Source organism: Idiotropiscis lumnitzeri, chromosome 8 (assembly GCF_059441095.1).
Source record: "Idiotropiscis lumnitzeri isolate Australia: NSW breed Sydney's pygmy pipehorse chromosome 8, RoL_Ilum_1.0, whole genome shotgun sequence".
Classification (NCBI taxonomy): Eukaryota; Metazoa; Chordata; class Actinopteri; order Syngnathiformes; family Syngnathidae; genus Idiotropiscis; species Idiotropiscis lumnitzeri.
In genome coordinates, this window is record NC_142398.1 from 15,058,508 (window position 1) to 15,082,856 (window position 24,349).

General features: G+C 41.2%; 1 protein-coding gene across 3 annotated transcripts in view; it reads right to left on the minus strand.

The window, feature by feature from the left end:
* Positions 1 to 1,033: 1,033 nt before the first annotated feature.
* pax5 (paired box 5) overlaps positions 1,034 to 24,349 on the minus strand; it is a 44,112-nt gene continuing 20,796 nt past the window's right edge. For 2 of the 3 annotated variants that reach the window (XM_088302270.1, XM_088302271.1), the window contains exons 6-11: positions 20,487 to 20,587; positions 13,372 to 13,504; positions 8,569 to 8,670; positions 5,828 to 5,914; positions 5,527 to 5,613; positions 1,034 to 4,367 (exon numbers count right to left, since the gene is read on the minus strand). In XM_088302270.1, coding sequence (XP_088158396.1) covers positions 4,285 to 4,367; positions 5,527 to 5,613; positions 5,828 to 5,914; positions 8,569 to 8,670; positions 13,372 to 13,504; positions 20,487 to 20,587 — 593 coding nt within the window. In that variant the 3' untranslated portion in view covers positions 1,034 to 4,284. Of the gene's footprint in view, positions 4,368 to 5,526; positions 5,614 to 5,827; positions 5,915 to 8,568; positions 8,671 to 13,371; positions 13,505 to 20,402; positions 20,588 to 24,349 lie in introns of all 3 variants that reach the window. The other variant, XM_088302269.1, reaches the window with a different exon arrangement.

Here is a 24,349-nt window from a genome sequence, read left to right on the forward strand (position 1 = left end):
GGCCGCCGTTCGGGCGGGCCAATGAGGGGCCGCTCGCAGCCAGTGTGAGCCAATTAGGTCATAGCAATGGCAAGGTATACTGCGTGGCGATGCTTTTGTTGACAAATAATCCTGTTAATGTATCAGCGGGCTCAGTTGGGGCCTCCCCCGTTGCTGAGGCGTCTACAAGTGAGGACAGGAGGCGCCTCTGGCTTCACCTCCACAAGGAGAATGGCCTTCGATCAATATGGTTGAGGTGTGTGTGTGCCTGTGTGCGTATGCGTGTGTGTGTGGGGGGGGGGTGTTTTGCTTGGATTAAATGAAGAGATTATGTGTCACTTACTTGGCTTTAGTTTTTTTTTTTTAATATAGTTTGTGCCGTTTTAGTGTCTCTCCTCCTTAAGATAGCGAAGCCCATTTAGCCCTAATATAAATGTATACAGTGTTCTCTGAGTACGTATTGTGTAGGCTACGTATTACTTATATTGCAAATTATGGCCCATGCAAGGACATTTCAGTCACTTCCTTCAATCATATATTTTTTGTAAAAACTACCAACTCAACTTTTTAGGTCGTTAAAAATAGCATAAAATAAAACAAAATCAAGAGTGGTATAATGTGTAAACTATAGATCCGTACGTAGTTTTATTGTGGTGTGTATTCAATGGCATGAGATCAAATAAATTATGGTACTAAATGTTATCTGATATGGCATGTTGTGGTAGATGCCGGTAAATTGTGCTTCGTATGGCACCTGGACAGCAGTAAATGATGTGTGAGATGTTACAATGGTATGTGGTATGGTGCATGAAAAAGCAAATGGTGTATGTTTGTACAGTAATAAAGTGTACAATATATACAATAATAAATTGTATAAAATATGGTACCCACAGTAGCAAGTTATATATTGTATGTTGTGGTTTTAGGTGCGTTAGTAAACGGTACACTGTGTATACATTAATTCCAAATATATATATATATATATATATATATATATATATATATATATATATATATATATATATATATATATATATATATATATATATGCATTTTCTCTGCATTCAATAAAAGCAGATTGACTTGAATTGGTTCAAACTAGGGTTTGAAATGTTTTTTGAAAGGACTGATTCATGGAAATCGCAACCAGTTGGATGCAAAAAAACTAAGATCAGTTTATCTTTAATTATATGTTAAGAAGTAATGGTATTCATCTAATGGTCATAAATGTAATGATTTCTCACAACAATCCCAACAAGGATTTAACAAAGTAGGGGGAAATACAAATAAACATGTAGCACTTTATAAATCTCAGCAAGAATTTGCATCTTTAAATGATTTTGTGATATTCCTAGGAAATCACAATGTCCCACCAAATAGAGAGCAATTTGTAGAACAGGCCCGTGGGCTACTTATATGGGTCCTTGAGGGCTACCTGATTTCAATTTTAAAGGAAAGACGTGACTGAAATGTCCCCGTTGTGCCCAATGTCCATGGAAGACCATGAAACACGATTCAACTCCTTGAAGCATCGGCGTAACTTGAATGCAAATGAGTGTCAGTCCTATTGTAGTTTCCAACTGCGTCTTGGCTTGTTTAGAATTTTTCAGGAAGCTTGTTTTTTTTTTTGTGACATGCAGTCATGTTGAAGGGGGTGTTAAAGGCACTGTCCTCCTTTTCAGCTGGTGTGGTTCAGGTTTAATAATGCCTCAGAAAGATCTAGAAAGAAAGAAAGAACTGAGAGAAGGCTTCAGCTGTGGCGTGTGTGCTGGCAGCACAATAAGAGAGCTGACAGGAGATTTTTCTTTAGAGTTGTGCGCACACAACTTTCAAGGTCTACTCATACAAAGACATACACTCAATTCTTATTTCTAATCTGAGGACTAACAAAGGCTGAAAAGCTAACGCTGTTCATATATTTTAGGATTTGGTACATCCAATCTATCACAGTAGCAGTGAAGAGCTACAATGAAACAAACTAACACCAGAAACCTCTTTGTAATTCAAACCTTAAGGAATTTGTCATTCATGATTAGTAAAATCTAAATTCAAAATGTGAATAATTTATATTTTGATGTGTCTATTCTCTCTCTGTCATTATGATCTACGTTTTGTGGGACGTACAACAGGAAGCACATACAGTTATATTCTGCCCATGTCCACAGACCAACGTTGTGGTCTTCACCCACTGACTTTTGATCCATATTGACGGGCCAATGAATCTTGTGTATACCCTGGATAGTGATAAGGCCTCAACCCCGGTGTCATAAATTGTCACAGCGCAGAATTAACATGGGAGATGAACCAAAAATAAAACCTTTCTTGTATTTTTTTTTTAAATATATAAACATAATATTTTTGCTGAAACAATTTGGGGATGTCAAACAGCAGAAGGCCAAGCAATTAAAACGGCATTGATGAGAAGAGGTCCTACTACATTTAATGAGAAAGTCCCAAAACTAAAATGGCGCCTTTAACAATGATTGAGTCTCTTTGTGCTTTTGTAGTTAGTCAGCCGATCCACTAGGGGGGGCCCATCTTTGGGGAATTTTAAAGAGATAGAGCAGGAAAGGGGCAGGGAGAGAGAGAGAGAGAGAGAGAGAGAGAGAGAGACAAGAAGAAAGAGAGAGAGAGAGGGGTGTCACCACTTCCTGATTTCCTGACTCTTCTTTGTGAATAAACAGGAAGTGGATAAAATGGCTATGGACTATTAAAAAAAAATTTAAAAATTTAAAAAACAAGAAAACCTCAGTCAGAACACATTTATAAAAACAAACAACTGTTCTCGTGTTTTTTTTTTGTTGTTTTTTTTTAAGACTTTACTGCATCATCATCACTATTCTAGCACAACAGCATGACACATTATAAATGGTTACAGGCATTCACTCATCGCAGAGTGCGGCGCAGAAAAGCTTCTCAATATATTACTCTTTCTCCACCATTATAAATAGCTCTTGATGACAACTAAATCTTGGCGGGAGAGGTTGGATAGCACCTTCCTGTATGGTAACACTCCCTGTTCGAGTTTAGTTGGGCCTCATTTCAACATAGTCCATAATTCATTTTACACTTGCGGTCTGTGCTTTGTCAGAAAGGTTCATCCTCGTCGATCCATTCGGTTACTTTCAGGGGTGGGGAACCTATCTGTGGCCCTTTCAATTGTCCCACCAAAACAACTTAAGTGGGTCGACTTCATGTTTGTAGCTAAATAGATTTTTTTTTCTTTTCATTTTTGCAGTAAATCTGTACCAGAAGTTGTGTTTTTTTCCTCACTTTTTATATTGTAGGAATTACAAGCAATTTTTAAGAAACAAATCACTTCATAACATAAACTGAACAATAGTTGTACACTTGAATATTTGGTTGTCACTTCGAATTCAATCTGTTGTAAAAAAACAAAACAAAAAACAACAGCAAAAAAACAAACGTAAAAAAAAAAAAAAAAACCTAACAACCATGAAATGCAGGTCAAATTATGAAGTAATATAATAAAGATGGCGATGAATGATTATACATTTATATGAACTCAATGGTGTGGCCGGAAGTAAAAACTAGTTTGATACCCCTGAAATTTGATAGGCTGGCAAAGAGTCCAGGTTGTACCCCGCCTCTCGTATAGAAAATGGCTGGCTGGATAAATTATGAACAATTAATTACAGATAGTTTGAAACATTTTATTTAGCCGGTGGACCGAATAAAATTCTCTCATGTCCCGATATGGCCCACGGGCTGTAGGTTCCCCACCCGTGTTGTAATCCAAGAGGCTGGCATCAAAAGGGTTTGGTCATTTAAAGTTATGCAAGTTGGATTGTCTTGACTTCAGCGTAACATGGCGTAGAACTTTGAAATGATTGACCACCGGTTTCAAAAAAGCGTGGTATGATTTTGCTCTAGCCAGGCCACACTGTGTCATCAAAAAGAATAACCCCAACCGTCAAACGCAAAGCAATTAGCCCACAAGATCACGACACGTTTACTCGCGGCTTGCCGATGTGTCTCTTGGATTTGTTAGTGGTTGAAAATGATCGTAGCCACGTTTGACGTCATAGAAGGGTCCTCAGAGTTGCAAAAATGTACTCAAAATGCATGGATGGAGCCTACCTGTCGCACTGCATCATTGCGTGTCCTCACATGAACCTTTTTACAGGCTGGCAGTGCGTAGGTCGTTTTCAATGGCAGTCCAAAAAGGATTCACAAATGTCAAAATGTGAGTTGTCCGTGCACAAGGGCAGGCTTGTTAAACTGAGCAGTGCTGGTGCTATCCTTTCCCTCCCCTCCATCCCTTCCTCTTCTCAGCGGGCATGGTCAGTGGCGGTCGTACGCCGTGGCTGTGGCTGTGGCGGCGGGTCCCGCCCCACGTGATGTCGCGCTGTAGTAGTACGGTGACCCTGAGGGAAACACATGTCGTGATGTCCTTCAGTAGGATAATTTTCTAATTGCTATTATGATATTATTATCGATCCATCCATTTATATTTGATTTTTTTTCCTCAAGGGTCATGTGTAAAATGGAGTCTTTTTTTTTAAATTCTCACTCTCTTTCTCTCTCTCTGCATATATATATATATATATATATATATCATTTATTTTATTTTATTTTTTTACACATTCCAACTAGATTTGATACTTTTCAACAGAAGTATAACAGAAATGAAAAGTTGTCAATTTCACAAACAAGGGATGGAAGATTTTATTTAAGCATCTAACTTTAGAAGCAATATTATGCACTGCAAATATTGTACGTAAGTCCACTGACTGTTAGACAATATTTTCATATTTTTAAAATAATGTTTGTGTTGTTGTTTCACTTACTGGGATTTATTTTAACCTTAAACTAAAACTAATGATAAAACTAAGAAAATCCAAACCAAAATAAAGCATTTTAGAAAAAAACAAAAAAACAAATTCAAACTAACAAATCCACTCTGAAAACCAATTAAAACTAACTAAATTTAAAAAACTACAATTCCCAAACTAATATAACCCTTACTCCCACGCCAACCATCACACACACAAGTGACATTCTAAGATGACACTCAGAGTACAGCTCTACTTCTACTTCTGATCCCTTGCGTCTTTTCACTCCATAGGGAGGAGGTCAATTCAATACCGTAACCTGGCAGATGCACTTGACTCACTCTCTGAGACTCCCCATACCACACGCACACATGTGCACGCACACACACGCACTAGTCTATGTTGCAGCCATCAATCTGGCTGGCTGTGTGCTGACAGGTTGTGTCCACAGTCCAGGTAATCTCAGGAGGCTCTTTGGGGAAGTGAAGCATTAAGCCAACCTGACAAACTATTTAGTCTCACTCATGACTTCAGGCTCCCTTGCTCGCCATTTACTCCTAACTCAACTTTCTTTCATTTGTCACCTTCACTCACATCCTGTGCCTCATTATGGGAGCCCGGTCCTTTTCCTTGTCATCCACACTAAGCCCCCCAGTGTCTCTGAAAACGTCTAAAGTATATCGTACTTAAAGGAGTAAAGCATGATTCCTCTCCTTTTTTTTTTTTTTTTTTTTAAATGTTTTTCACCGACCTTGCATCTGTCCCGCCTGGCTGGTGAAGAGACCGGAAGAACAGCCGATTTCAGTACCTAAGAGGGAGCCGTAATCTTGCTGAAACACTGAGGGCAGAGGAAGGGAGAGGGGTAAATTAATAGAGCAGTAAATAAGCAGAGCCTCACCCCTGTCTTGATTGGACACGAATATGACCCAAATAAATAAAAAAAAAAAAATAATAAAATAAAGAAATAAATTTAAAAAAAATATCATATATATATATATATATATATATATATATATTACTATTTTTTTATATAATTTTATGTCGACACGTACCTAATAAACTGGGGTTAGGAAATCTCCAGGATTCGTTGTATGTGGAATACTGAGGATGGGAATAAGGGCTTCCAGAGAAATCTCCTCCTGAAAAAAAGCGAAGCAGATGATGTCAAACAATTATTAAACAAAGAGTTGGAGCATATTATCTGTTTGCCTTTTGCATCAACACACTCTCAATGGCCTACTCGGAAACTTCAAGAGTTTATTTGAGCTTGTAAGTACAGCAAATAGTGTCTTTCCACCATCATGCTTGCGTTGTGCTGCACAAACTAAGTGCAGTGTGAAAAGCACATTCACACTGTGACCTCACTGTAGCCAAAAGGCGCAAGTGGAATGCAAAAGTGGAGCCCTCAAAGTTGAAAGCCGTTTGTGGGATTTATTTTGAAATGCTCTAGTGTACCTTACAAGACTTCAGATTAGCATACTTCAAAATGAAAAAACTGTGTGGGCTTTTTATTTGGCTTATTGTGACGCCATGCTCTTCTCAAAGTTGAAGTTGAGTCGCATGTTTGGTTGTTTTTAAGTCTTATAATGGTTCACTTGTTTTAACACTTGTGTTGCAGTTAAGAATGTTAAACATTAGACACATAGGTTTCAAGTTTATAATAGTTTTGGGGTTTTCCTTATAGTTTCATTTCGACTTTTTCTCATTTTGTTTTTCAAATTAGGTTATATTTAAAAAATTTTAGAGCAGGTTTGTTATGTTTTATCAGTTTTTTTAAATTATGCTTCATTTTAAGTTGTTTTTTTTTTCTTAGTTTTAGTATTATTTTTTTTAAACACGGGTATTTGCTGTTAAAATAGATAAGCAGTTCGACAGATGTATATAAAGACGACCAAACAGTCAACAACTTCAAAAATCTATGTATGAAATAGCCCAAGACCAAAACGTATTTTGTTCGTTTTTGATAACATTAATAACCTTAGTGCATTTACATTCATTCGAAGAAGATATACAAACAATTTATTTTTAAGTCTGTTCAGAATTGTAAAATTGTATTACTTAAACCTAAAGGTAAGACGATGGGAATAGCTAATTTGTCCCGGGGTTTAAGAGACAACATCCAAGTTTTCCTTGCAGTACAGTTTGCAGTCTTGCTGCGAGTGAGTGCAAGCCGTGCAGCGGATGATAGCGTAGCTTTTCTCCCTCATTTACTACCTACTGTCTGGGGTTTACTCATTCTCTTGTCTCCGCTTCGCCCTTTCCCCTCTATTTTTCTCCCTCCTCCTTCTCCTCCCCCACTTCCGACCTGCCTGCATGGCTACAGTTGGTCCATCACCCTTCACATCAAAACAACATTCTTCTTCCATTTCTTCTCCTCCTTTTTTTCTCCCTCTCCTCACCCCGCTGCTGACTTGCTCCTTTTTTCCAAATTTTTTTCCCCCACTCTTTCTTTTCCTCTACTCCTGAACCCTCAACTTCTCCCGGGGGATCCCTCTCCCATCGCTGACAGTCACAGACCCTGGTGCACCCCCCCCTCGCCCGCGCACCCCCAACACCACCTCCATCCCCTCCTCTCCCTCTCGCTCTGTCGGTTCTGCCTCAGTGCTCACCAACACCCCCTCTGAGTGTCAGCCCCCCTGCTGCACCGAGAGAGAGAGTGAGGGAGAGAAGAACAGAAGAGAGTTGCTTACTTAATGAAGGTATGATATTAGACAGAGTGGACGGAAAAAAAATGAGGGTAATTTAGCAGCTATAAAACACAGCCAAGGCAGAGGAGCAAAGTTTGCAGATGATCTCCATCTCTGCTCGGAATGTTTGTATAATTCCACTTTGTCAGAAAGTTATCCTCCCCACATTACCCGCAAGAACAAGTGTTTGTGTATGTGTGTTTGTCTGCAACTGTCAGGTGGGGTCGGGATGCGGTCTCCATGGCATCCCCGGGTGCGAACATCCACCCCTTGTCATCACCGTGGTGACGGCAACATGTCAGGTTGTTTAGGAGACAAGGATGTGCGAGTGAGGCGAAGGGGAGGGGAGGTAAGGAGGAGAGATGAGGCTCGCAGGTCTCCCTGGTGTAGCGCCGTGTCAAGGTCGCACACGCACTCTGTCAAAAACAAACGCGCGCGCACACGCACACACAAACGGCGCACAAGTGAAGTCGCTCCCAAATATGCTGTCAAACCTGAGGACAGGATGGGGTGAGTGCATGGGGACAGGGCGACAGGGTTAGCCATCTTGAGACGTGCTGTTGCGACACGTCCACCGAGACTGTGCGTGCGCGCCTGTGAGCGTGCGTGCGTGCGTGCGTGTGTGTCCCAAACGAAATGATTGGGGCTACATCAAAACAAACACTTGTAAACCACATTATTTCGGCGTTTTAGTTTCATCCGCTGACGCTCCTTTCCTCCCACTGAAAATCTGTGAGCAAGAAGGAGCAACGAGAGCAAGCGTAGCGGCCCAGGATTGAAACACAAAAGCGGCGAAGAAGGCAGAGTGGAAGGGAATGAATGAATTAGTCGTGGGTCACTGGTGATTCTCATTAAAAACAAATTACTAATGTTGAGGAGGGACAGCTGTGCTACTGTGGCTGCTTTCTAATGATACACACACGCGCGCGCGCGCGCCACCCCACTGGGAGCACTGTCAGCCGTAGCATTGGCAGACAAAACAAGAAGAAACGGCAACGCGAGATGAATATCCCGAAAACACCCCGCACGCACACGCGTATCCATCGAGATCCATCCTCTGAGATGTTTGCCAAGAGATATGGTGCAAAGTCACGAGTTGTGAGTACCTGGTACCATGCCAGTGAGGGAGGGGGTGGAGTAGCTGCCCTGTCCCGTGGGGGGCACATGAGGAGGGTAGCCCGGCAGGGTGGTGCTGGCGAGGTCTCGACCTGCAATGAGGCGCACATTGACAATACCTGACTGAAATGATCAATAGTTAGAAAAGTGTCCAAACGATCATATCGCATGTATTCGGAATGCCCCGATAATACAACACCGATCCATCCAGCTCCAACTAACAGTTAAGTAGAAATTAATCAATTTAATTTGCATATTAAACCATACATTAGGGTATTTGGACTATTGACTTTCATTATTTTCATTGACTTGATGCCCGTTTAGTTCATTCTTCCCAAAGTCAAAGCCCCCACCTCCGTGGCTGTCCGAAGCCGGACAGGATATAAAACCGCAATGACGACATGACAGTGTGTTGGCCCAAATCATTTCTCTGCGTTTGCGTCATATGGAATGTGTAAACGTATGTGAGTGGCGTTCGAGCCCTCCATTCATCATCATCATCATCATACACAAACGCACCTACACATGCATCAACAGCCTCCTGCACACGCATTTATCATCATCATCATCAACAGCTCACATGCTAACGCCAGCAATCCCATTCACTTCCCTTCCACGTAACCACAACTAGCTGGAAAGAAGAAAGGAAGGTTTTTGGAAAAGGGGAAACAATAATTATAGAGCGGAACAGTCACAGTGAGCAATTGGAGTGCACATTGTGTACTGTATTCGACACATGGCAATATAGAAGACTTCATAGATATATATTTGCGTATTTGATGGACCAAAGCTTCAATACGAGTGATGATATTTTTGGTTAAAAATGTTAGAATAAGTGTGATAATTAAAAGGTATGTCCATTTTATTTCTTCCCCCCCCCCCTTCTTTGGTACTTTCTTCCATTTTTCATTCTTTCATTTTTGAAGATTAAAAAAAAAAAAAAAATATGCCCACCAGAGATTTTTCATACCCATTTGTCGGCTATTAAGGGAAGACTAATGCAAAAACGACTGAAATGAATACGGTCCGCTGCAATTTCCCACTTAATAATATGATTATAAATAACAAAATTCAGCCAAATTCATAAGGTGGACAATTAAGTGATGATCCAAATTAGGAACGTCGAACCTTGGCAGCAGCCTACACTTTAATGAGTGCTATTCTGTTCTCACGCAGAAATTGTGCCCGCCATTATATAACAAGGTCTTAACAAAAAACAGAATAACGAGTGTTGAGGTAGAACTTTGAAATTGAGTTGACACGCAATGGAGCTGACAGAACGAAATGAAATAAGGACCAAATATGCAATTCTTTCACTCAGACATGGTCCATGCTGAACGCAAATTTTTACTCTGCCTTATCCCTTTTCTCCTCTGTCCCTCTCCGCCTCATCTTTGCTGTCTTAGTGTAGTAAAGTTTTTCTCAGTGTTTGACGCGACAGCGAGGCATTAGCGCAGGCGGGCTGCTCATCCGCTCAGGGTCAGTGCGCAGGGCAAGAGGAGGGATGGGGGGGCAGCGGGGGGTGGGGGGGGGAGAGAAACAGAGCAGAGATGGACTCTCTCCAGCCCAACTTAGAGGGGGCAGACAGGGCCAGATCCTCGGAGGTGTGCGTCTACGTGTCTTTGTGTTTGTGTGCACAAGTGCCAGCGCTGCGTGATGATGTAGCGGTTGTCCACCGCTTTGCCGTAGAGGTCAGCACAACGTGAACAAGTCTCCTCTGGATACTGGACTCCCTAACACACGTGCTTACACTATTTGGGCAAAGCGATCGAGACGCACGCCTCAAACTGACAATTCTATTGTTTCATATTTGTGGGAACTGTTAAGGAAAGAGCTTTTGTGCGCTCAGTGCACAAAGCAAGGTTCACGAACAGAGGTGTGTTGTAACGCGCTGTATTTACTCTTTTATATTTATATCAAGTACATTTGGGGATAAATTATACTAGGCAGTAGTTTTAATGTAAAATCATTTTTACTTTAACTTCAGTATTTTTTTAACTTATTTTAATTCTAATACAGTTAAAAAAAAGAAAGAAAAAAAATACATATATATGTACTTTCATGGTCTGTGTTTTTATTTAGTATTTTTAGTATAATTTTTTTCCTTGTTTAGTGTTTAGTCAATCTGATTGTGTTCACCTGTGCTTGCTTGTCGTCTCACTCCCTAGTGTGAACCAATCAGCTCCCTCCAACCCTTTTGTGTCTTGTCCAGGTGCTCCTCATTGTCTCGTTACTTTGTTTGTATTTAGTTCCCTGGTCGCTTTCACTTCTTGTCCATCCATTGCTGTCAGTGTCAGATGTTCATGTTCATGTCTTCATACCTGTCTCGCAGTCAAGTTTCGTTAACTCAAGTCGTTTTGTTTTGTTCGTCACTGTTGTTTTGCACTTTTTGATATTTCAGTTTTTCCAAGTTCCTTGTTTGCCTTTTTGTGAATTAAATCCCTTTTAAGTTTCCCCTGCGAGTCACGTGACAAGCACGAAGGGGAACTTCAGTATTTTTGTTCGGAAGAAGTGCTACTTTTATTCTCTTACTCTCAGCAACATTCTGTCCGCTACTTTTATTTTCATCCACGCATTATGACAATGTCTGATCTATTTGCAAAGGTTATCAGAGAGACTTTTGTTTCATGACTCATTTTTCACTGATCCAATATAACAATTTTAGCAACATTTGATTCAAATGCACCGACCAAATTCAGGCAGTCAAGTAGTTTACGTGTCAACGGTGTGCGAATTGCCGTCGCAAAAGGCAGAACATCCTTAGCGTCATATTTAGTATGTTTACGGGAAGATAAGGAGAAAGAACGGCTATTGCCCAAAAATGTCCACATTTCAGCCTGCAAGAACTCCACTTCAAACTTTATGAAATACTTGGCGGATTTCTAGCTAAGATCTGCCCGGCGAGCCTATTGTGCTGTTTTATGAATGTTGATTTTGAGACAATTAAGTGTGGCTGAATTTGCCTTGAGTTATGCAATTCTATTATTATTATTGTTTTAGTTAATTTGCATTTTTGTCTATTTTTCATTCCATGTTCACCAGTTACTCAGTACTTCATTTTTTTTTCACTGTATATTTACTCACTCTTACTGAAGTAAATATTTTGAGGATTACTTTTTACTTTCTCTTGAGTCATATTATTCTAAAGTAATAGTCGTCATACTTGAGTGCAATTATGGCACTCTACCCACATAGGAACGTGAATGAAAGAACAGGGAAGCTACCAAGCCGATCGAGGCGAGCACTTTCTTAGGGGAAACGGGAAAACACCCCGTCTTGCAGGTCGGATGGCTGACCATCCAGCCGAACATTTTCTACAGCGCTCGTCCTCTTCAGGGTCACAGGATCGCTACTAGCCCAACTCAGCTGACTTCAGGCAAAATGCAAACCACACCCACGACTGGGTACCAAACCAAACCCCACTTACGATTGGCGAGCACATCAAAGCGAAACTAAATTGAAATTACGAGCAGCAACATATTCAGGATCAACACAGCACCAAAAGACGTAGGCCTCGCACCCCGTAGAGGGAGCTCTATTCTGACAGAAAAGACAGTCATGCATAATATTCCAAACACGTGTGTGTGTGTGTGTGAATATGAATGTGTGCATGCATAAGCAGAAATGGAAATGTCTTTTTCTATCACTGTCTCTGCTCCGGCAGGTATTATTCCTCTGTGGTTTTCGGACGGCCAAAAAGAGGCAATTCCCAGATATCCCAAATTCCCAGCTCTATGATTCTCCTCATTACCGATGGGAGCACTGAAGCCTTGTCCGAGTGCTCCCTAGTCTACTCTTAATTAACAACTGCCTCTCCCAGTGTCCCTAAATGGAGACACGCTTTTATACCGCTTCTCTATCTGTCCATCTTTCTTGCCACTCTTTCCTTCAGGCATGTCTCTCCGGAGATGGAAGGCACTGAGCTCTTTATAGACATTAAAACACTTTCAAAGTGTGCAGCCCACGGCGCAGTTCAAGTAGACTTTATAAGGATTACAGTATCGGGCGTATGAATGACTTTATTTCTTCATCTAATACGTGGATTAAACATGTGCACTGGGGGGTTGAGCAGGATTGAAAAACATTGCGAGGAAAGGTTTTTGTGCATATATACAGATTTAATAGTGTTTGCGCAACTAAATTGTCCTGCTGTCACACTGACATTCTGAACACACACACACACAGGAAGTGGACTATCTCTTAAATGGATTAGAGAGACAGAGGCTGTACATTAGAATCAAGTCAATGCCACATTTACATGACATCAGCGGCGCTTCCTCCCCAATAGCAACAATCTGCACGGTCCCATGCTTACCGTAAACCAATGAATAATTAAATACCAAAATTGAGATCCGTATGCATCCAATTTGCCACTTCAACAAGAGATTCATGCAAATATCGAGGTAATGGTCCTAAGAAAGATGTTGGATTATTGTAAAGTTTAATGGGAATATTTTGTGGCCCAATGTGAAAATGACATACACTGCAATGCAGGGGTCCCGAAATATATACCGCGCATACAAATATAAGGTAAAGAAAAGTAAACGTAAGAAATAAACATCAATTAAACATAAATTAAAAAAGTACCAAAATGTGCCTGCTTGAAACGCCACAAAACTTGCCCGCAGAAATTGACCCTGGCAGTTGGCACACTTTTTGTCATCTCAGCCCTAAAATTGGGAAACGCTGGTCTAAGTAATTCTGAACTAATCAACCAAATATGTTTATTTATTCCACTATCATATATTAATTTGTCTCGCTGACAAGAGTAAAATTTCTGCTGTCTCCCTTACCTGGAACAAGCGAATAGGACTGTGGGCCGGCCACGCTGGCTCCTAATTCCGCCCCTGTGCCGGGATTGGCCAAAGTGTTCTTCATCTCGTCCAGTCCACTGGCTAGCGAGGCCATGGAGGAGTAATCCGATGTCTGGATAGAAACAGGAAGAGGAGGAGGAAGCTTAAAACATCATGACGTTATCTGCTAACCGGACACGAAGAACACATTAATGCAGCATTTTGATCTTGCTGCATGTCACTGCTTCCTTCATGCGCAAACACACACACACACACACACACACACACACACACATACGTGTTTTCAGGACTTTTTGGGACGCATGACAAACACATTAATACAGCATTTTGATCTTGCTACATGCCACTGTTTCCTTCATGCGCAAACACACACACACACACACACACACCAACACGCACACTAACACACTAACACACACACACTTCAGAGAGTCTATTGATCTGTTTACAAAGACAACGATTTACTCTACAACCAAGTCCAACTGTTTATAACCACGGGATCAACTTGCTATTTTTCTTCATCTATTTCTATTGCGCTCTACCCGCATGCATCTCTCTCACTCGCTCGCCCTCTCTCACTCTCTGTTGAATTTACAGACTCACTTCGACCATCTGGCTTTTACCATTGCCATCACAGCTTGCCAAAAATGACTCAAAAGCTTTAAATCTAAGACATTTCTTCAGATTTATTGTCAAAAACCGGAGCTCGATCGTGACCTTTAGATCATCTAGTTTCATATACGCCCAATCGATCGTCATCATCAACTGTTTATTAAGTCTCAGCTGCCACTGACAGCTCGCTCCCCCAACTGCCAAAATGCAGACACACTGACAGACTATGGCCACGTTCCCCTTAACATGACCTGTGTTTGACCCCACAGAACCAATTTATCATCAGCTACTGATAATAGGCGTGGACACAGATGTCAGCCTAGTCAGTCAAGTGCAGGAAATACTGTAACAAAACTAGTTAATAGATATACAGTATGCAGTACATCTAACGGATTAGCATGATTTTAGCAAGTAAAATGAGTAAATAGTTTCATTCTGAAACAAGGTGAGAAACAGATGTTGAAAATGTCTTGACAAAAAGTAAGATGTTTAAAAGAAGCAAATATTTTCCATTTTATTTTATATGAATAATTGTATTAGTCATTTTTTAGTGGCATAAGCCGGTAATCAAAGATCACTGTGAAGTGAGCACTTAGTTTGCCTTGCTCCCAATCCTTCGTGTCCATGTGTGACACCCCACATCCCAGCCCACCATAGTTGTGGGCTCACCCAATGGGGTGATTTTAAAAAAATATATGGAAGATTTCGACAATGGGTCAGAGGGTTCCATACACAATGTTGTTATATTTAGGAAGGAAATATGATGACATCAACCACGCATGTGCCAGGAGTGCAAAATCTGTCCTGCCTTCGCCTCGGTCCAATTCACCAAAATTGCTTCATGCCACTTGCACCACAACTTAGACCTGCTTTTTGCAGGCTTAAAATTGTGCTGACTTTCAGTCACCAAATTGACTGAGACGTCCCAAAAAATCAAGATGCGCAAGGAAATAGAGCACATTATGTTGCTTATATACACATATTTGTATACATTGATGTCCTCCGTCAGCCCAAATTATTATTGTCACAACTTCTTGCATCGCATGTGAATGATCCCCCGAGAGAGTATCAAGAAACTTTTTAAATAACCCATTCCTGTCCTACTGCAGAAGTGTACGTGTGTCTTTAAGTGTGTTTGCAGATTGTGAACACTAACGACATCGATCAGAAGTTCCTTTCGGCGATGAGGTGAGCATTTTGCAGTGACCCTTTTAATACCTCCGAATTTGTTTGAGCGTACGAAAGTGGAAGTGTGAGCGTGTGTTTGTGCTCACTGACCTCTTAAACACCTCTGCGCTCGTCAGCACTCAACACAACCACTGGACTGTGACCTGCCAAATAAGAGCTTACATCCACGCACACACCTGCAAGGCCTTTCTCTCTCTCTTAAGACTTGACGCACATTTTAAGCTTAATGACTCCTACCTTACCTCCCACCTGCATTCACACATCACACCTGTATTTTTTCTCCTTCCAGTAACTACCCCGAGCACCCACCTTCATTTCTTGGCTGCCGTCAGTCTTATTATAATGGTGTGTAATGAGTCCATGTATCCATGTAGATGTGGGGGCCGGGCAGAGGCAGCAGTGGAGAAGAAGGGGACTGCTGTGGTAATTGGCCATGATGAAGTTTGGCCAGTGGGGTGACAGGCCCGCTAAGGAAGATGGATCATTCTCATTCGCCCCCGTAAATGTTGTCAATTCTGCCGCTCATACGGCACCATCAGCCCTCATCAAAGAGGAGGGACGCAGCTGCGGGGGCCACGCAGGGATTTGGGGGGGAGGGTGCGGGGGGGGGGGTAGGTTGTATGGGCCAGGATGGTGGGTTGAAAGAAATGGAGGCATAGGCGTGTATTTCGGGCATCTGAGAGGAAGTTGGTGGATGTGACATCAGTGGCTAAAGTTTGAGCAATGCATTTCAGCACCTTGGAGAGAGATTTCATTTTTTAACAGTCAGGAATATACTCGCTAACCAAATAATACAGTACAGCCTGCACAGCCTGCCGGTATCAAAAAAATTATAAAAATATTTATATAAATATTATACAAATATAATACATTCTTCATTTGTTTTTAAGATTCAAGTGTTCAGTGTGAACTAAAGGAAAATGTCAAAACAAACTGAAATAAATGAATAAGGAGTCAAATTCTTCCTTAGCCTGCATAATCCTGATTACACACACACAAATATAAAATATATGCTAGTTTTGATACCAGTATCGGTACCGATACTTGCTGTCAAGAGCCAAGACTCTTGTGTCCCAAAGGGGATCGTGTTTGCCTCGTGACAAAAAAGGTATGTTGCTTTTGATTGTGCACGTCACTACGGCAATGCCATGCACAGTTTGCCTTTATTAAAAATAAATAAATAAAATAAAAATAAGGCACCTAGATGACTAGACGATGCATTTATTTGTAAGCATGTACGTTGTGATGGTGTTAGGTGGCCATGTTGAAGATTTGACAGCCTTTGGGCGCATGGTGAATGAATAATTTTACATTCAAGTGAGTATGCAATTCTTTAAAATGATTAAAAAAAATTGTGGAAATATTTTGATGTTTCCAAAGTATTGGCTCAGTATCGGTCAATACTGCACAATGGTATCGGGGTCAAAAAGTGGTATCGCAACACTAATATATATACAAGTTACCACAGTGGTATACAAAGTAATACATGGCAACCAAAACCAAGTATCATCACACATGTCCAGGCAGAATCCTTGATACAATTTTTGTCTGCGGGTATAGACCATCACTATAAATGGTTCTCGGGTCAAAAGAAAAATGTAAATAACATGTCAGAATTTCAAAAGTGAACAAAGATTGTGTGGTGGCAAACACTTGTGACAGTTTAACGAAAGAAAATTCATCACAGCACTGTGACATGTTTGGTTATTCGACATTTTGCCTCATCAGTAGCCGCTCAGGTATTGCTCGCTACAGGTAGCGAGGTAATGCTTTGGTCCAGATCTGATCTCTCATCAATAAGTGATGAGCCTTAACCAACCCTCCGCCACACACTCACACACATGCGCCTCGCCATGTTGCAGCAGCGCATTTGCATAATGGTATTTCCCTTTTTCCCACTCGCCAAATTGCCCCCCATTTTCCCATTTCTGTCTTTGACGCGCCCTCTCTTCACATGCTTGTGTTCTCCTGATGGAAAAAGGCTTGACTGTAAACAAATACAATTCACACAGATGGCCCGAGAAAGGGAGTCAGAGGAAGGAAATCATCTGCACTCAAAATGAGCGCAACAGGGCTGCATGGGAATGTGCAGCATTTCAGCTCCTCGAGATTTTAATCGTTACTAGCTTTGATTTACAATTACGATGATAAAGACCATTGTTTTTTATTATTATTGTTATTATTATTATTATTATTATTATTATTATTATTATTACTACTACTACTACTACTATTAAAAATACATGTTAATTTTGTAATGGAACTTTTTTATACAGTGCTCTTATTGTGTAGTTAAATGTAATATTTGAATGAGTTCATGTTTAATATCCAACATATTATAAATATATATTTTACCTTATTTTTATAGTTGCATGCTTTTAAATGAAACAAAAAGGTTATTTTCATCTTCACATTCATGTTAGAAATGTATAATAATCTTACTGCTTTCACTGTCTTTGATCTTGAATTATTGCTACTTTGTGTTTTTGGTCTTATTTCCTGTTAATTTATAATACACCATAAGGAAAGCGCTTTGTTACAGCTCCAGCTGTTGTGAAATGTGCTATTCAAATGAAGTTGTATTGTATTTTATTGTACTGTATTCATAAGGTAGTCAAAGGGGCACACTGGCATTTTGATGTTTTTGATGAACTGCTCGATAGTTAATCAATTACATTTTGTCAATCACTTTTTCAGCTTTCCAAATGCACGCGCAAAAAAAGAAAAAAAAAATCATTGTCGTTCTGATTTTGGAAATGGAGACAGGCGCGATTAGGACCCGGCATGCTATGGATGGGTGGGAGGTGCCATCATCTGAGGTGATTTATCACCTGACTAATGGGAAGTGATTGAAGGGAAATTCAAATGAACTCTGTCTGACAAGCAGACGTGCAGACACACCCTCTGCCATGGACCCACAAATTAATTGTGTGGCTTAATAAACTATCGTGAGAGGGAGAACAAGAGTGAGAAAAAAAGATTAAAGAAAGGATGGACGAATGTGTTTTGATGACAGAAGTGAGCAACTGATTACTACACAAATTAGACTTAAATGGACAATGTGTAACACAGGGGTCACCAACATGATACCCCCGCATGAGTAGCCTGCATGCCTGTTCTAAAATTAGCTCACCAGTCATGGGACATCGTAATATCTCAGTAATGTTGTGGAAGAAATCATTTGACAATAAAAAGAAATTAAAAAACACATATTTGTAGAAATCAAGTATTGTATATTGATATTTACCCATCATACCTTGTGGTATGGAAATTTTGATAATTATTTTGGGGGGGGTTAATTAGCATGAGAAGTGGCTTCACATAGATGAAGTTAATTTATCATATAAATATAACAAGGTCACGCAGAAGTCCCCAACTCATTTTAAAATGAACCACAACTATACTCCATTTCAATGGCTTCTTAAACTTGGACAGATTTTCATTGGTCCCCACAAAGACCAAAAACCTGAAATAACTTACACACACATTCACATACACACTCAACATCAACATCAGGCCTTCTTGACATCTTTTTGCGAGGTCTATCACAATTCAGCGTGACCCTCCTTGACCACACACACTCACACACACACACGCACGCACACCCCCACACACACCCCCACACGCAAAAACACGCACACACACATAGATCAGGGCCCAAATAGCAAAGAGGCTGAGCTGTCGCTGTCAGTATTAAGCATATGACTGTCAATCATTCCCTCTGGGAAATTCTAGTCTGGTTGGGAAAAATGCGAGGTGGGGGAGGGGTAGTTCAGTTTCATTTAGTAGACCAGATGATAGAGGGGAGCGGAGGTAGAGGGACAGATCGGAATGTGGACTTCAATGTGTGTGTGCGTGCACCTCTTTGTAATCACAATGCGGCTCCTAAAGCCAGTCTGACCCCAGGGCGACCCGGCGTTTAACAGCCCAGTCTGTCACCAGACCGCAGTGGCTTGACTCGGCTCAGAGAGGACATTGACCTATGAATCATGGGTATTATACTCTTGACTTGAAGTCTATAGAGCTACTTCAGCCAATCCCTGTCGACCTCTCGCCCTGTGCCACTCCACTCTCCATGTTGGTCAAAACAAAATGAATGGGCTAAAAAGGCCAACTCTGCCCTCAAGGTCTAAGGCTGTAGCCTATCTGTGTTTCTACATGCCATGACTCTACTAGTGTGTTTGTTCTCCTGCCCTTGACACTGCTCAAATCAATAAAAGTGAAAGAGGCATGTATTCAAAGGTGGGACGATAATAATTGTCATTTTGCGACTTTGGCAAATTTATTTCCTTAATATCAAACTGAGGTGTGCGTTTTCGAAGCGTCAGACGGAATACAAATGCTAGCTTCTTATTGTTTCGTTATTACACCTGTCCATTCCACTCACATTTACATTATTGTACGGCTGGCAAAGGGCGTGAGGTCAATTTAAATCGAACAAGGACTTTTTGTTTATGCTCCATTGCTGAATATTCCCAAGATGCATCAGTAAGAAGAAGCTCTCTCACTGTCAAAAGCAGTTGTAAGTTACTGAGAGCAACCTAATGAACATATTCAGAGGAATAACCAATAAATTGAAGTTGATGAGGGTTGCTATTTGTGGCAATTATTTCGTTTGGAATTTGAAGCCGAGGTCTATCAGGCAGTCTTTAAGATCAATGTGCTGCAAATATTTTCTCTGGCGGAAGGACATCCAAGCATGCATGTGTGGCAATTTATAGAAAAAGTGGCACGGTATGAAACAATTTCTGTCAATTTCTGTCTGTCTGTCAGAATCTGGAGAGCTGGTATCGACCACCTACATGCCGTTAATTGCTGTTTCTTTTTGAAGCAATCAAATTTTGCCACTCGGCACTCTGATTGGTTGAAATGAAATGAACATTAAAGATTGATTTATAGTGGAGGATGATTTTGGATATGGTTAAAAAAGAATTGAGAGGCGCACCTTTTTGCAAAAACGTCTGCATGACAATCTCTAGACAAGTTTTTACATTCATAAATATTGTCTGCAAACTGCTAATATTGTCGTGGTTTGGAGTTGTTTGGAGGTGATGTCTCATAAATTGGAAGATCAAGATAACTGTGTTTCTTGATTTGAAACCATTATTGATTGCTAACTCTTCCAATGGAAATGAAAGCAAAATCCTACAGTGGTACGGGCCCGTGCCTGACCTTTTTCCCCCAAACTCTGCACTGTGCCACACCCTTACCTTGCCAGGTTCTGGGCTCGCATAGAGGTCAGAGCTGGATTGGATTGGACAGGACGGCTGTCTGTCAAACAGGCGGTCCAATACCTCGATCTGCTGCGGTGAGAACAGCTCCCCTCTCATCTGCTTCCTGAGGAAGTCCCGCCCGCTGTGGCTGTGCCCATTGGCCAGCGGCGACTCGTGCAGACCTAAAAGGGGACCGAGGAAACGTCGATGTTGAGAAGCGCTGCAGACAGAGGATTTTTACAGAAGGGATATGAGTAGGCTGTTCATGTGGATATCAGATTGGGAAATTTGAAGGAGGCGGGCAGCGAGAGGCGGCTGATATAATAAATCTCTGCGAAAAGAATTTAATGAACCTCAGTGGGATGATTCAAAACCAGACTGCAAGAAAATGCTCTACACAAATGCAAGCCATTACCAGGTATACGCTGTCTCGCCTTTCTGATCTCTCAGCAGCACGCCGTCTCTCTTCTCCATCATTCTGGTCGCATCAGCCATACACGCCCCGACACCAAAAATATATATTGCCGCGGTATCAGTATTAGACAGTGAGCTCTCGTATCCTGCAGTTATTGCGAGTCTGAAGGACCGAACGAGACAATTATAAGAACTCTGAAAAGTCGCAGCCCGAAAATGATTAGAAAAGGGAGAACCAGAGAAGTAGATAAAGAGAAAAAGGGGAAAAGGTGGGGATGAGGGAGAACACCACCCCCCCCCCCTCGCTACAGAGCCAATTCATTGCTCCGAACGGCTCCTGAGAGACTATTTTAGTCGTGGGGTCACTGTGTTTGTTCACTTGGGATATGACAGGCAGGCCAAGAAGGGGGCTTTGGGGACCGTCAAATATTTCTTTCTTCGATTTCGACTGAAAATGCATTTGAGCGGTTTGACCGACAGAATGACAATTGAGTTTGGTGTTGTAAAAAAAGAAGAGCCATTGAGAGAAAATGAAACATTTTTCCGGCCCTCCTTTCGATTGGTTATGATAACCACACACTCATGACACTGAATGCTAAAATGTCATTCTTCCGTCCCCCCACTGCACTGCAGCGTCAGTTTGAGAAGTATTATCGCCATCACACTGCTCCAACGCTTGGAAGGGCAGGGCAGCATATTTTTCTTTACCATCGAAACAGGAGATCAGAACATCAAGAGAGGGAATCTCCCATTGAGTAACTGATTTATGATTGAAATTGTCAAATCGCTAATATTTGTGCCTGAGACTGAAACATGAATTGTACACTTAAAATGAATTCATGGAAGTTTTTGCATTTCGATTGCTTTTGCAACAAAAAAATGGTGACAATGCAAGTATTTTATTAAAGGTTTTTAGAATTGCTGCATTTTGAAGCTAACATTATTCGTGCAGTTTAGAAGCTTATAGAGCCAAGACCACCGAGTTTGCGATCAAGTTTGTTTGCTAACTGTGTGAGGTCAAGGGTCAGTCCTACAGTCTAACAGACATCAACCTCTGTCAGTAAGTGTGTCATTCTTGGTAGCTCACACCTCACCTTAAAAGGCTGCAGAAAAAAAAAAAAAAATCGCCATGCCTTCAGTACACAAAACCTCTTTCATCTACTCTGACAAACACACTCCTTGATCATAATCTCTCTTTCTCTGCTACTTCTCCCCATAAAACACACACACGCACACACTCGCGGTTGGTGCAGTGTGGGTATAAGGTCCGCGGGTCTCTGGTGGTGGTGACAGACCAATCAGGGTGGAGATAAAGCCAGTATGATGCTTTAGCCTGGTAACCCACGGCGACCCATTTAATCCTGACGGCCGGTCCCTATGATGGAATTCAATTGATCAATCATGTAGCTCTGATGGCACCATTTCAGCCAGCTTATTGCTTTCTGCTGTCTCTCCGTCACTCACACACACACACACACACACACACAAATAGACACGCTCAAAGTCGGACTCACGCTTGCCCAGATTGTGCAACCACAAAGCACAAGACAAAAGGGAGAGCTTGGAGAAACAACACAAACTACAAGTAAGAACAAAGCTTTGTATTTATGATGATCAATATTGTCCATTCGTGTGGATGTGCGTGTGTGTGCGTACAAATGTTTGTGTGGCTGGATGGGGCGGGTGCGTAGCTTGATATCCGGCTGGTTTCATTGTATCCATGGATGGGTAAAGAAACTCATTGCCGTGACGGGTTAAATCCTATTCACCACTGGACACACACGCACACACCCACACCCACACACACGCACGCACACACAGCTGCCTCTATCTCTGTGAGCCCGTCTCAGAAGGGAAGTGTTTCTCTTCCCTCTTCTTCAGAGCAGAACAAAACAAACAATGAGCCATTATTGTTCTATCCTCTGCCTTTTTCCTCTCTCTTCCGCCTCCTTTCGCTCTCTTCCTCCCTCCATCATCCTTTTCACCCGCCGCTGGCATTTTTGAACATCGCATCAAAATAGAATACATGACGGAAGAGAGGTCACCTGTTGGAGTATGGAAGTGTTGTGTAGTGGCGTGCGTGTTAGCATGTGTGTACCCATAGGAGATGTATAGATCTTTTTTCGCTTGACATTGAACTGTGTTACCAATGTTTTTTTTTTTTTTTTTTTTTAAATCTCACCGCCCAACACTACACAAAAATGACACAAATGTGTGCTGTCATTTCTTGGGTATACCGTACATATTTATGCTTTTTTTTTTTCTTTCCATAAAAATATTTTGATGTAACGTAGCATTGGATTTAGCGTCTTTAGATTACTAGTCATCAGAAATGCTCACGAGTTAATTTGTGTTATACTCATGTAATAATAATTAGATAATAGTTACCGTGACGTCTTCCGTACACGGAAGTATCATTATCTAGTTTATATATTTGTCTGTATTATTGTTGTATTGCACTGGAGAGGGGAGCCCTCTAATCTCGTTGCACACTTGAGTACAATGACAATAAAGGGATTTCTAATTCTAATTCTAATTCTAAAACCTAATAAAAGACAAATTACCGTGTTGTTAATAGTTCCGTTTTTGAGCCTAGACGTCAATTTACCGGCAAGTCCTAAAACAAGTATTTCTTCTTATGTGTGAACTCTGACCTGCGTGACGTGACAAAACCCCCAAAAAATCCATAGTAAACAAAAAGTGATGAAATTTGTAAGCGCCTCCATGCCTGCTGCTGAAGGATTGAATACATTTCAAAGTTTAATGAGCATCACAACATCCTTTCTAGTTTATTTTATTCTTCCACAACTTTGAAGACATCAGATTAACAGTCGCAAGTTTCCAGCAGAATGAAACTAATGCGACTGTCATTTCGCCCCGTACTATGTTCTGGATTTCAAGGTACTAACAAAAAAGGGAACAACCAACAAATCAAGGAAGTGTTGAATACATGTGTCATTTAATAAATGTAAGAAATGAAAAAACTTAAATAATGATGAACTTGTCTCATTTGCTTACTCTGCTTCACCTCCAGGCCTGTTTAGCAGAACAAACGATGACATTACCGGAATTGAAAAAGACACACAAAGATCTTCACTAATTTTTTTTCCCAATTAAGTGTAACTTTTTTTTTTTTTTCCAAGTCGACTGACGATTTCTCATGGCACACAAATATGCGGCACACTACTTGGGAATCACTGACATAGAACTATGAGTGTGACCTCACAGTGCCAGCTTGTGCTTGTGAGTGTGCATATCTTTTCTAATCTCCACTGATCAAAGGTTTTTTTTTGTTGTTTTTTTTGGCGGGCAGAGGGTGGGAGAGACTAGCGGAACTCGGGGTGAAGGGCAGAGATTCCCCTCCCTCTTCTCCTCCATCCTCCGCTCTTGACTGCACCACCTCATGCTCTTTCCCAGCATCTTTTATCCGGTAAGCTGTTGCGTGTCACAGTGGATGCACAGAGGGTTCAAAGGTCAACTTGGCAAGGCTGGTTTAATACTCCTACTAAAATAACTCATTTTAAAGTTTC